This window comes from Planococcus citri, chromosome 3, assembly GCF_950023065.1.
Source record: "Planococcus citri chromosome 3, ihPlaCitr1.1, whole genome shotgun sequence".
Lineage (NCBI taxonomy): Eukaryota > Metazoa > Arthropoda > Insecta > Hemiptera > Pseudococcidae > Planococcus > Planococcus citri.
Genome location: NC_088679.1, coordinates 77,921,443 through 77,935,644, shown reverse-complemented (window position 1 = coordinate 77,935,644; position 14,202 = coordinate 77,921,443). Strand labels below are relative to the sequence as shown.

General features: G+C 33.9%; 1 protein-coding gene across 2 annotated transcripts in view; it reads right to left on the bottom strand.

Annotated features, from left to right (window-relative positions):
* Positions 1–14,185, bottom strand: part of Ae2 (Anion exchanger 2) — a 44,353-nt gene extending 30,168 nt beyond the window's left edge. The window contains exons 1-6 of one of the 2 annotated variants that reach the window (XM_065355507.1): positions 14,034–14,185; positions 13,816–13,952; positions 13,558–13,720; positions 2,193–2,275; positions 1,909–1,985; positions 1,563–1,744 (exon numbers count right to left, since the gene is read on the bottom strand). In XM_065355507.1, coding sequence (XP_065211579.1) covers positions 1,563–1,744; positions 1,909–1,985; positions 2,193–2,275; positions 13,558–13,720; positions 13,816–13,860 — 550 coding nt within the window. In that variant the 5' untranslated portion in view covers positions 13,861–13,952; positions 14,034–14,185. Of the gene's footprint in view, positions 1–1,562; positions 1,745–1,908; positions 1,986–2,192; positions 2,276–13,557; positions 13,721–13,815 lie in introns of both variants that reach the window. The other variant, XM_065355508.1, reaches the window with a different exon arrangement.
* Between the last annotated feature and the right edge of the window lie 17 nt (positions 14,186–14,202).

Below are 14,202 nucleotides of genomic sequence, written 5' to 3'. Positions count from 1 at the left end.
TCAGTCCTTGCATAGAATCTTCAAAGTTGAAAAAAAATCAAAAATTTATTGAAAGTACCCAATCAAACATTTTATGAAAATAATTCATTTCCAGTCAAAATCTTCCCAACGCCCATTTTTGAAGAAATCTACTCCTTTGATCATCCAAGCAAAGAGCACAAAAAATTTCAATAAATTTTTAGACGTGACTTTTTGATTTTATTTTTGATTTTTTCCATTTTAAGATCACAAGGAACCAGGGGCAAAAAATAGGAAAATTCTCAGAAATTTTTACAGACTACAATTTTTTAATTTTGTACATAGTGGAGGGCAGGGGATTCATACAAGGGGCCAACAATTCGGTCTTTGGACGAAGTATGTAAAACCAAAAACTAACCTAGGGCCCTATATTACATTTTGAAGGTTCTCGAACTTTGGAAAATAATCTCATCGGTCTCATGAAGAAATATTTCATTGAAAATTCTGAGACGTAAAAATGCACAAAATTTGGACTTTTTACACCTCGTAAAAAAAAATCTCACAACCAGATTTGAACAGATCAATTTGATTTCTCCATTACTGGAAAATTTTCGTAAATCCAACACCAACAGTCTGTTGAAAACTTGAAAGTTTTTTTTTCATTTTCCCTCAAGTCCAAAGAAAGAGACACTTTGAAAAAAATCCAATTTATCCAAAAACTTTTCAATCTTTGCGCCAGATTGTTTAAATAATCCCTTTTTTCAAAAGAAAACCTCCCCCGAAATCCCTCAAGCTGTTTTGCCACCCTTATATTTTTATGGCCTCCATCAAAATTGGAAAATTAAAAAAAAAAAAAAAGAATTCATAAACGGTAATTTTTTTTGAAAATTTATCATTTTTGGTTTAAAATTCTTGTAGATAGCCTCCCTTTAAAAAAACTCTCCACAGCCCCAACTATGTTGGTTCTACGGTATAAACCCCCCCCTCCTCCTCTCAAAAAAAATACAAAAAGATAAAAAAAGTTCCAGTATAAATTATTTTTAAAAAAAAAATCATTTCTGATCAAAATCCTTCTGAATGTTGTCAGCAGCAAACATTTTGATCATATCAACCCTTTTTGCAAAAAAAAAAAAAAAAAAATTGCAGGCTTCATTATCACATTTTATCTTATGCAACTATGAAATTGTTCGACAGATAAATTCTACGTTATTAATAACGATTTAAAGCCTAATACTCGTTCATAATAATTAAAAAAGTACGTCGATGTGGCAATCAGCGAATTCGGAATAAGCTATACGGTAATCCGATTAACTAGGAATTTCTATTATACTCCGTCAAAATTGTCTATTAGGCTACTTTACGTGGCCACCGTACGAGTAAAGTATCGCGAATAAGACCTGCTTCTCGTTCTCATCTTCACAATGCTGCAACTACATAGTACATAGGTAGTACATTACATAGTAGTGTACACTTGAGTACGTGTAACGTGTATAAAATATGTACTTGTATGTACCTCCACCCAGCCACTAATCGACGAATAATACGAGTAGGTATACCCACAACAATCGATACGAACACTCGAGAATATACCTGTATAAACTTACCGATATCAAACTGAACCCGTTTATCGGGAGACTCGCTGACATGTGCGCCAGATCTGGCTGCTGCTCGTTCCGACAATGCGGCCTCTTTGCACGATGATGAATCTTCTTCGTTGTCGTCTTCTTCGTCATCATAGAATAGAAATTCTTTTCTGTCTTCGTCGTTCCGCGGTAATACTTTCTCGCTGCGCAACAATTATGAAAAAAATAAACAATTATCAATCGTTTGAATAATGATTATCATACTGGTTGGGTTGGATCACATCGATGATAGTGTATCTGTGTATCACATGGTATCATTATCATTGTTGGCGGAATGCGTTTGCCCGCATCATCATTGATGACTTACTGTGGAGGTTCATTGGTACTTTTTCCATCGACGATGTCCTGATTCGCGTTTGCTACGTTCACGTCGCGAGGAACATTCTGCAAAATGATTTTACATACATCCAGTAAATGAAATAAGTACCTAAAACTATCGTCTGCTCGTAAGCAATAGCCGAACTTTCTCCGAATGGGAAATACCCAGAAAGTTGCGTAAATTACGCATTCACATTTTTTTTATCAAGCTATAGAGGACAATGCACCTTGTAGAGTACATTGTATTGTAAGATTTGTGGTACTCGTACTTACCGATGGATTGGATTTCCTCGATGAATGCGATTTCAGTCCTTTGATTGGCAAGTGAATATGAGGATAGCTTCTTTTTCGGTGGGCTGAAAAATAAATCAAAATTTTAAAATTAGATTGGTAGGTATTTGTTCGATGATTTTGGAGGAAAAGAACACAATTAGGCTGTAATCAAATACAGATGGTACACAATACACAAACAAATTTTTTCCCTAAAAAATAAAGTTTTTTGTTATTGTGAACGAGGGGTGGATGTAAGGGAAAATTTTTTGGATTCGACATTTTTTTTTCAGAGGTACCTAGAAACTTACTCAAGTCAATAATGTTCAATTAAAATGTCAAAAATTTGAGGATAGGCATCATTTAACCTATCTTACCGGGGATACCTTTTTTGAACATTGAAATGAGATGCTTGGACCTGGAGTCCTCAATGAAAACCAAACGAAGTTATATTATGGTGGAGCTAAAGTTCAGTTCGTTGACCCTTCCAGAGCAATTGAAAGTTCCTGAAGAAGATGAAATGGCTCAAAAAAGTGGCTTTACGCCAATTCGATGATAAATTTGAGTTAAAAACTCAAAATTCAGCACGTGATTTTTTTATTCCTTTGAATCGATTGGAAACAATTTTTAGTAGTTTTGGAGCCTCCATCAGACTTCGGGTGCAAAATTTAATTTTTTCAGAAATTAAACAAGAATTTTCAAAAACCTGCTGAATGATTCAGAATTACTCAAGATGGCTTTAAACTGATTCCAAACGATTGAGAGAGGGGTAGGGGGTATCAAAAATATGATGTAAGCAAGTAGATACCTACTACCTACACTAAAAAAAAATCACACTTGGCTTAAAAGTCGAGTATTTTTCATTGAAAAAAGTCAAATGTGGGGTTTTTTATTTGTGCATCATTTGAGGCGAAACAATCTCTGGCAAAAGGAATTCCATTTTTAAAAATTTGAATGGTATTGAAAAAAAACATGAATCATTCTGACATTTTCAATCATTTGTTCTGATATTTTAACCATTTTGAATTTGACTTTCACGTTCACCATACTCAGGACAATAATTTGTGCAGTCGAAAAAAAATGCATTTGGAGAATGTTTCGATTTAATCAGTCAGATCTCATCAAAATGGTCTGAAAAGGCCTGATCAGATCTTGTTACTTTCCCTGGAGTAAATATGACTTCATCTATTCAGATAAGAGCTTATCAAATCAGATCTGTCAACATACGAGTACAGTAAATTTCATGACATGATAAAAGTCGGGTTGGGTTGGTTTGTGATTATGGATTGCCAACTTACTCATCAGCTAAACAGTCAACACTCCAAGCACTGAACACTATTCACAACACAGCTCTTCAACTGGTAACCAGAGCCCTCAGAACTACTCCTATATACTTATTATATCAGGAGGAAGTATCTGAAATCCTCCCCTCTATACTATCAAAACTCATCCTTTCAAAATTTTTCATTCACCTTAAAACTGTTATTGTCTCCCCCTCGCCATAGACTCAAAAATTGATCCCAATAAGGCCTCTTCCATTCTAAACTCCATTCAGCTGAATCTTCTTCCCCTATCCTATCCAGAAAATCCTACAAAAACTAAGTAAAATATTCTCTCAATTGGTACATCATTACTTGAACATACTCAACTCAATTCTCAAATCATCAATAACTTTATTGCTCAGTATAATGATTTCATTTCATTTTATACTGATGGGTCGAAATCTGTGGATCACTATGGTTGTTCCAAGGCCGTCGAGAGGGGGGGGGCAGGGCAGTTTGCCCCGGGCCTAGCAAAATGAGGGCAGATGATGAAAGAAAAACAGTATTTTTTACTTCTCAAAACACAAATTTTCAAAAGCTTTTGCCCTCGCTTTGCTTGGGCTTGTTTTCTTTTCTTTTTCAACATTGAAATAGCAATTTCTAAAAAAAAACAACAATGGGGTTTGAAGCCAAAAAATTAACTCCTCACAAAAAATAAATAGTTTTTATGCCTCTCAGAATATAAATTTTTAAGAGCTTTAGCCCTCACTTGGGTTGTTGTCTTCTTTTTCAAAATCAACTTCCTTCAAAAAAACATAATTTAAATTCTACTGTTTCAAAAGACAAAAAAAACTCCTTTCATAAGGTATCAATTGGCAAAATAGATATTTTTTTCCCAACACACCCCCACCCCCTGAAACACTTCAATATAGCTTCTGCTTTTGCTTTAGAAATGGGACCCAAAATGATATTTGCCCCAGGCTCTCATCAGCTCTGGCAATGGCCCTAGCGTTGTTCAGTCGTTTGCAATAGCGAGTTTTTGCAATTTCCACTTCCGCGGTTGTTCAGTATTCTTTCATGTTAACTATATGCTATACTTACATCATTAAACATGGCAATTGAGAGCAGACTAGACAAAGTTGTGATATTCATTAACTAAGATCTGAATCTAAGCAACATCCAGTTTCCTCAGAAATCTCATCTCTCCAATGTGACATGTATGTTACCATAGCCTGGATTCCCGCCCACTCAGGAATTTTGGGACATGAAACAGCAGACTTAGAAAGCAGCCATCAAGGATTTCACCTGTACCAGAAGCCAGAACACCTGTCCCTGTGTTTGATGTGATACATAGAAGCCACATGTTTATGGTTAAATCCCAGCCAAACTCACACCACCAACATTCAAGATTTGCCCAGGAAGCAGGCCATTGGCTTATGCCGTGTATGTACATGCCATACCCTCCTCATCCACTCTAGTCTAATATTCAAAAAAGAATCTCCTCCAATCATGGAACTATAATTATTGTGTCATTCCACAGGTAATGGGCTCATTTGGTCGATATTGAGTTATGGGTGGGGGGGGGGGTGAAGTAGACCTCCGGAGCAATTGTATAAGCTGGATAGAAGCCCAAAAAGTGAAAAAAACTCCAAAAAAAATCCATAATTGAAAATTTAAAAAGCTCAACTTTTGAGAAAATCGCCTTCAAAGTTTTTTTTTCAGAAAAAAGCTGAAATTTCATGTAATCCCAAAACCTTTATAGCTAAAATTGAAGATTATTGTTTCTGATGTCAAATATTACTACCCACCTGCAATAGCAATTTTTTTTACTCAGTCTTAGCCTGAAAAACAATGAGTTGATTTAATGAATTAAAATTTTGCATAAAAATTCATTACTCTGTTCAAAAGCAGAAAAAAATGATTAAATTACATTTTCTGTCAAAATTCAATTTGTAAAAATAAAAATCTTTAAAAAAAATTGTCAAAAATTTCTTCCCAAAGTGCGATTTGAAGTAGAGCTGAAAACAGTTACACTACCCGCTAACCGGTATCTGGTTAAAATACCGGCTAAACCCACTAGTGGTTGTATTGGGTTGATTCGCTTATAGATAGTAGCGTATAGCCAGCACAACCCAAATGTTTTCCAACTTGGTCTGCGCACACACCCCAAAATTTGATAATGCGTAAGTGGGAGGAGTTACGCTTCGACACCTGTTGTTCGTATGTGTGATTGGCAATTGACATGATTGATGACAATGATGATGTCATGCCAGTACACCAGCTATGCATTCAATGCGCTACTAGTTATAACGTGAACTGGTGCGACATTTTTTCAACTCGCTACCCGCTACTAGCAAGAAGCGAGAATTTACGATACGGGTACAGTAGTTACCCGCTGTCAACGAGTACCATTTTCAGCTCTAATTTGAACCCATACCTCCAGTTAAGTAATCCATTACTAATGCCACATGGCTACCGCTGCTAAGGAACTACCACTGCAGCTGGCGAAATTGTATTTTTGAGTGGTATACATGTTACCACTGGGGACTAGGTGCAGTATAATTCAGAGGGTATTTTTTTGGAAGCAAATTTACCGTGAAAAAAACAATATTGACCAAATGGGCCCTTCTTAGAAAAACTTTAGTTCCGTTTTTCTCCGCTTGGGGCGCACCATCGACTTTTATTAACCTAGACCGCTAATCATACGCGAAAAAAAACAATTGGTTATGTCGCCAACTCTGTGTAATAAACAAACGCAACTGCACATGCGTCAACAATTGATGATGTGAGTGTGTGTGTATATGTGTGTATATTGTTGTTAGTAGTTGAGTTGAGTTTACTATGGTTTACCCCTACCGTAAACTCAACTCAACTACTAACAGCAATATACACACATATACACACACACTCACATCATCAATTGTTGACGCATGTGCAGTTGCGTTTGTTTATTACACAGAGTTGGCGACATAACCAATTGTTTTTTTTCGCGTATGATTAGCGGTCTAGGTTAATAAAAGTCGATGGGGCGCACCTGCAGCCTTGATACTTTAACACGCGATAGTCGGATATGTTCTACATCGAAATCCATCAAAACCTTGATTATCAATTCTCCCGACTTTTTCACTAAAAACACAATTATCTCAATAAATAGAAGCGACCAAATGGGTCCATTACCTACGGAATGACACAATTATAGTTCCATGCCTCCAATATGCTCTACATCTAAATGTCAAGTCCAACCAACTCACCATCTCCCACACCTTACTCACCTGTCAAGATCATACCAATTTAAGAAAGTCACTAAACCTTCCTGAAACTCTACCTGAAAAGGCTCAAAACTCTTCAGTATTACTCTCCTTTCTCCAAAAATCCAATCTGTTACAGTACATATAAAATGACCAGTGCCTCTAGCACATGGCACGGTGACCAACCAACAGGTAACAGGTAATCAAATTTGATTGAAGCAGTCAAAGCAGGTGTGATCAGATTTTATGAAATAAATCTGAACCAAAACTGGTTTGATTAATGATCTAATCAGATCTGATTGAAGAAATACAAACACGTCGGATAAGATCTGATCAAAAAGGTCTCATCCAGACCTTATAAAATCAAGATGGATTCAAGGAGACATTCAGACAATGCATGTTTGATCAGATTTAATCAAACTGACCTGATGAGATCAGAACTGATCAGATTTGATTAAACAGATCTGATCAAACCAATTTTGGAAATTTTTACAAATTGGAATATAAATGCCAAGTGGCATGTTGATTTCGACCAATTCGAGCTTGCTGAGTTCAAATAAATTCCTACCTATCTATTATTTTTTGGATTCAACTCTCCAGAGTTTCTCCAGCTCATAACTTTTTTAAAAATTGAGCAGCTGGGAAGACACTGTCATAAGCATTGCCACTTTTGCTAATTTTCTGGTAATTTTTAAACATTTTTATAATATTTTGTAATTTGATTTAAATACCTATTTATTACGAAATTTTATCAATTTTTTCGCTGTTTCCAATGACTTCTTGTTAATTTGGCAAAATTTCAGCAGTTCTTTTGGTTTTTGTGGACATTTTTCGAAATGACCTCAGTACCATCTTCTCAATAAAGTTACAATTTTTTAATTTCTGCGTCAAGGTAATCTTCCACCAGCCGTACACTTTTCGATACATTTAAAAAATTTTACTTGCATAATTTCAGTAAAATTTATCGCACTTTTTCGACATCCTATTAGCAAAAACCTCGAGAATTACTCATTCATTCGAGCGTTCGTGGGTGAATTGAAACGAAAACGTTATATGTAGTACATGTATATGTATGTATTTCACGTATTTATTTTGCATTCTAGGTACTCGGGCTAAAGTTTCGTGATGCTTTGAATTGTTTTAACACGAGATGAGGCGACGGCGACGTCTACAAATTATCAGGCTTATTTACGAGACTAGACGAGCAATGAGTATAACGAATGCGTCGAGTCGACTCGTAGTAATTTCATTATACATAGTACACTTAGGTACCGAGTACCGACATCGCATTGACAATGAATTTATTATGGTCGCTTTTGAATTGTTTAATTTAGACGCGTCAGTTACTTAAATTAAAGCTGTCAAATTATCAATTGAGTATATAAGGATAAAGAAGAAAGGCGAAAAAAGAAAAAAAACAATAATTAACACTGAGTATCATCGCGTTTGTTCACGAGCGATGTCGGTATTAATGAAATGACGACGCTTTTACCGACTTTGCCGGAAACGGAAAAGTAAGGTATTGTATTTGTCATGATGGTTGAGGAATTGGGTGGGGGTGGGTTTTCTTGAGGTTTTGGAGTGTGCTGATCACGATAAGACATATGGCGCAAAACGAGATAAGTTTATATATATATTTATTTATTTATATATTTATATATAAGTTTATATATCAATTTATGTATAAATTTGTGTCACGCTGAACTCAAAAGCTCCGAACTTTAAGTGGAAACTGATGCTGGCAAAATATTGCTTTGATACTGAACTAGAGAAATTTTTAATTTGGTCGAAATCGATTCAGCCGTTTACGAGATATGAACGTTTAAGTGTGTTTCAACGTTATGGATAAGCAGAAATTTGTGTAAACCCTTATATCTCGCAAACGGCTCACCCCCAACAAACAGATGGGGTGGTTAGGGTGTGTAGGTTGCAGATTGGTACGCCGAAGGTCGGGTGTTCGAATCCCGCGCGAGTCAAGAGGAGAAAATTTTTTGTTGATTTTTTTGTTAATTTTTTTGTTAATTTTATCCGTCCAAAATTTTTTTGCCATAAAAAATCAAAATTTTTCAAAAATTTCTAGTGTAATTTTTGTTTTAACCAAAAACATTAAGTTTTTGGTAAATAGCCAGTAAATTTTGATAATTTTTTTTTTTTTTTTGTTAATTAATAGTAATTTTTAGTAAATAAAATGATTAGTTATTTTTGGTGAATTACTCGTAATTAAAGTTGGTCGAAAATTTTGGTAAATTGCTTGGGTAATTTTTGGTAAATTGGTAAAAACCTTTGACAGTAAATTACTGGGGTAATTAAAATTCGGTAAAAAATTGGTAAATTAGTGAGGAAATGTCTCGTAAATTACTGAGGTGAATGTTGGTAAATTGCTGGGGTAATTTTTGGTAAAATGGAAAATTGGTAAATTAGTGGGTAATGTCTGGTAAATTACTGAGGTAAATGTTAGTAAATTGCTGGGGTAATTTTTGGTAAATTCGTAAATTTTGGTAAAGTCGTAAATTTTGGTAAATTAATAAATTTGGGTAAATTCGTAAATTTTGGTAAATTCGTAAATTTTGGTAAATCGGTAAATTTGGGTAAATCGGTAAATTTGGGTAAATCGGCAAATTTGGGTAAATAGGTAAATTTAGGTAAATTTTGGTAAATAGGTAAATTTTGGTAAATTGGTAAATTTTAGTAAATTGGTAAATTTTGGTAAATTGATAAATTTTGGTAAATTGGTAAATTTTGGTAAAATGGTAAATTTTGGTAAAATGGTAAATTTTGGTAAATTGATCAATTTTGATAAATTCGTAAATTTTAGTGAATTGGTAAATTTTGGTAAATCGGTAAATTTTGGTAAATTGGTAAATTTTGGTAAATTGGTAAATTTTGGTAAATTGGTAAATTTTGGTAAATTGGTAAATTTTGGTAAATTGGTGAATTTTGGTAAATTGGTAAATGTTGGTAAATTGGTAAATTTCAGTAAATAGCTAAATTTCAATTCTGGATAAAAATTAAGCCATTAAAAACCTCTAAATTTTGGTAAATCGGTAAATTTAAGTAAATTGGTAAATTTAGGTAAATTGGTAAATTTTGGTAAATAGGTAAATTTTGGTAAATAGGTAAATTTTGGTAAATTGGTAAATTTTGGTAAATCGGTAAATTTTGGTAAATTGGTAAATTTTGGTAAATTGGTAAATTGGTAAATTTCGGTAAATAGGTAAATTTTGGTAAATAGGTAAATTTCAGTAAATACGTAAATTTCGGTAAATAGGTAAATTGGTAAATTTTGGTAAATTGGTAAATTTTGGTAAATAGCTAAATTTCGGTAAATTGGTAAATTTCGGTAATAATTTTGTTTTTTGTCAACAATTTTCCTGATATATTATTCCACTTGTAATATGACGGTTACGTCTTCATGAGTACGCTAATTATTATTTGAAAATCAATTTCAAAAAGTGTAATATGATGGCTACTTATGATTGACTATTTTATTTTGTCGCTGTTTTCGACTTTTCGTATTCATTAAATCGGTAAATTTGGGTACTTCCGCGCATTTTGAAAAATTGGTAAATTTTTAAGTAATGTCTGGTAAATTACTGAGATAAATGTTGGTAAATTACTGGTGTATATTTAGAGCAAAGTCGGTTGATCTTGCGAACTGCGCAAGATGTTTTTAATAATAAAACGATCAGAATTTTCTCAGGGAGTATACTCTTCGCATTTTGCGATAATGAGAAGAAAAATTAAAACGCCCGATAGCCTTGCTCGTTTGGCATATATAAATACGCTCGACAGAAGTGTTTGACAATTTTTTTAAAAAACACTTCAATTTTTATTGGCATAGTTCGCATTGCTGCTGGCAACGGCGCCGCAGCACGCAATTGTCAATAATACATAATTTCTGTCGCATTTGGAACGATTATTATAATCGCTATATGAAATGGCATAGAAATGTAGTAACAGATTTATTCTGTATCGTCTCGTCTGTTTGCGAAGAGATTGTTCAAATAGTATCAAAAATTGTGTTACGTTTGCACTTGTGAAATTTGTTCGAATAATTGATATGAACGATAAAATAAATAAGCATAGAGAGAAACCATTCGAACAGGAGTTATAAAAATTAAATGCAGAATAATCATAATTATCATCATGCTTAAAAGTTCAACACCAGGATAGAATATTTAAAAGTTTTGGACATTCAAGTTCAAATTTTCAACAAAAAGTTGTACTGAAAAATTGATTCAAAAAATGTAAAGTCGTCACCTTTTTTTGGAAATTGAGGATATCTTTAAAACGATGTACCCAAAGAAAAAAAAATTGAATCATCAAGGGGACCTTTCGAACTGGCATTCTACAAGCTGGATCAAAAGATCACGTTCTAAGTGCTCCTCAACCAGAATTTCAAGCCCTCAAGTTCCTTTTTCAATTTTTGGCAAATTTTTCAAAATTTTAAAATTCAAGAAAGCTAAAGGCCAATTTTAAACTTTATCATGAAAATTTTTTTGGGGGTCAAGTGAACCAATGCGAATAATTCTTTTAATTCAACTCCCACACAAAAACAATTACCAGTTTTTAGGTAATTCTGGAGCCTCCAGCGAGTTTTCAAAGTTCTCCAGAAATTTCACACCACTCTGAAGGTAGCCAAAAAATAAATAATTAAAATGAACCTCGGAACCCATAACTTTAGTCGGTGTTTATTAGGTACTCTCTTCAACATGACCGCAAAATTCCAGCAGTTCCAGCACGAAAAAGAATTCTCGACCAATTTGTAAATTCCAGAAAATAATGAAAAAACCCAAATTTCCATAGAAGGTATAAAATGAGCTGGTTTCTCGACAAGATATCGTTTGAAGTGTCTACACAACCATAATTTGACTTTTTTAGAGACTCCAGCGAGTTTTCAAAGTTCTCCAGAAATTTCACATCACTCTGAAGGTAGCCAAAAAATAAAAAATAAAAATGAACTTCAGAACCTATAACTTTAGTCGGTGTTTATTGGGCACTCTTTCGACTGTTTCAACATTACCGCAAAATTCCAGCAGTTCCAGCTCGAGAAAGAATTTTTGACCAATTTGTAAATTCCAGAAAATAATGAAAAAAACTCAAATTTCCATAGAAGGTATAAAATGAGCTGGTTTTTCGACAATATATCGTTTGAAGTGTCTACACAACCATAATTTGACTTTTTTGGAGGCTCCAGCGAATTTTGAAATTTCTCCAGAAATTTCAAATCACCCTAGATGGACCAAAAAAGTCAAGCTACCAATTTTTTTTCGGGTCAGCGAATCGTGTAAATATACTAGACGATATTTTGCCGAAAACCCCACTCCTTATACCTCCACCTTCTTTGAAGATTTTATGTTTTCAAATTTTCTAAAAATATTCAAAAGATACAAATTGGTCAAAAATTCACAACTGAATTGGAACTTCTACATATGTCCTGAAAGCACCATCACTTTATAACCTTCTCAAAGTAATAAGAAGTTTTTGGAGTAGTAAGTGTATCAATTGGCAAATTTGAGATTGAACAAATGTTTCATAAATATAATATTCTGTATTCCAAAAAATTCTAGAACAATCGAAATCCCTGAAAATTGATGAAAAATTTTCGAAACTCGGAAGGTAAACAGACCCACGTTCGAGTCTGATTTTTTTCGAAACTTTTAGGGCATCGAGGGGGGGGGGGTTCAAATGGGAGATTTGGATTTTGCATGCAGGGACCCAAAATTGTAGGCCTGATTACGTTCACTCGAAAATTTGAAGCATAGAAAATTTTTGCAGCCGAATGAAAGTTGAACTAAAAATTTACGTTGAATAAGTAAATAACAGTTCAGGAATTGAAAAACAATTTCAAGTTTAATGTAAACATATTAAAATTAAGGGTACTTGGCCATCAAATAAAGAATTTTCAGGATGAAAAATTCCCAAAGAGAAAAAATTTTTGTTTGATAGGAATGAGCATCAATACATTAACGAAAACACATAAAATATTTAAAAGTTTTTAGAATTTATTTTTGAAAATTGAGAAACTCTTTTCAGTAATTTCCCCTTTTTCCAAAATATAAATTGAGCTGACTGCATTTTTTTTTTTTTTTTAACAATTTTTTACTTGACTTTTGCTTATGAAAATTTTTTAAACCAAAAAAAATGTCTACCTTTTTGCAAAAAATTAAAAAAATTTTTGCAATTTGAAATAATTGAAGTATAGATACTTGATCTTCAACGAATAGAAACATCGAATTAGAAGGTTGAAATGTTCAAGTGCGAAAGATTCAATGAAACAGTTTCCGAATCCACACAGAACTAGGTATTCATAGCAGAACCACTAATTATTTTTTTCGGTTTAACGCTACATGAAAATGAAATATCATTGTAAATGGAACACGGTGGGTTATATGGTGTGCTAATTAGGCACATTAAACCACAAATATTGTAATGTGGAACGCAGTTGGTTAAATTTTGGTACAGTGCAAATAGTAAGAGTGTAGGTATTTATCTAAACATCATTGACAGATACCTACTGTGAGCTATGCCAGTGTACTTTGCCGAACCACGAAGGAGTTCGAATCATTTGGAAGTTGATTTTCAACGTATTAAAATATTCTACAGGTACACGAAATTTAAAAATTCGCATACTCAGCTGTGATGTTTTGAGGTAGAAGAGCAATAAGAAGAGCTATCATAATAGATGCTAGATGAACAAGAATTTCAACAATTGTCATTTTGACGTTACTGAAGGTAAGGTACGGTTACTCATTATAGCTCCGGAATCGAGGATATAAAAGGATAGAGCTCCAAATCTATACAACTGCTCTTATCATTGCAAAAATATAATCATAGATAGGTGAAGATGCTGCTCACCGTTACTAAATTCTCCTTCGCTGTAACGTCTATGAGATTTCTGCTCGGGTTCTTCGTCTCCGGCGAAATGAGAAAGATCGAATTTATCGTTACCGGACATAGCGAACACCTTTTCCATTTCTTCGTCCAGATTACCACTCGTTGTAGATACATCTTTACCATTCTACAGTAAACAAAATGCATCGCAATCAGAGACGAGTAGATAAATAAAACCACCGAGACCGGAGGAATGAAAAATACACAGCTTTTTAGTCTTACTTTATTTCGAGCTTTCGACAGGAATCTCTTGGTCATTCGACTCATCGTGATCAGTTGATAATTGAAACACTTTCGAAGGAACTTGAACTAAGATGCAACACGTATAAACCTAATGTATTACGGTTGGAAATTGAAATCTAAAAACGTTATCCATTTTTTATCACTCATGATACGAAATTAAGGCACAATAATTTTATAGCAAATGTGTTCAAAATTACAATCAAGTTATGCGGCAGTTTTAAAATGTAAAAAGAACTGTACGAAGAACAAAACCGCATCATTATCGAACTAATCACAATCACAATTCATCGACATCTTCGCAGGAGTAAACGTAAAACAATGATAAGAATTAACCTGCGACCTGCGGTAGTTTGTCGTAATCAAACT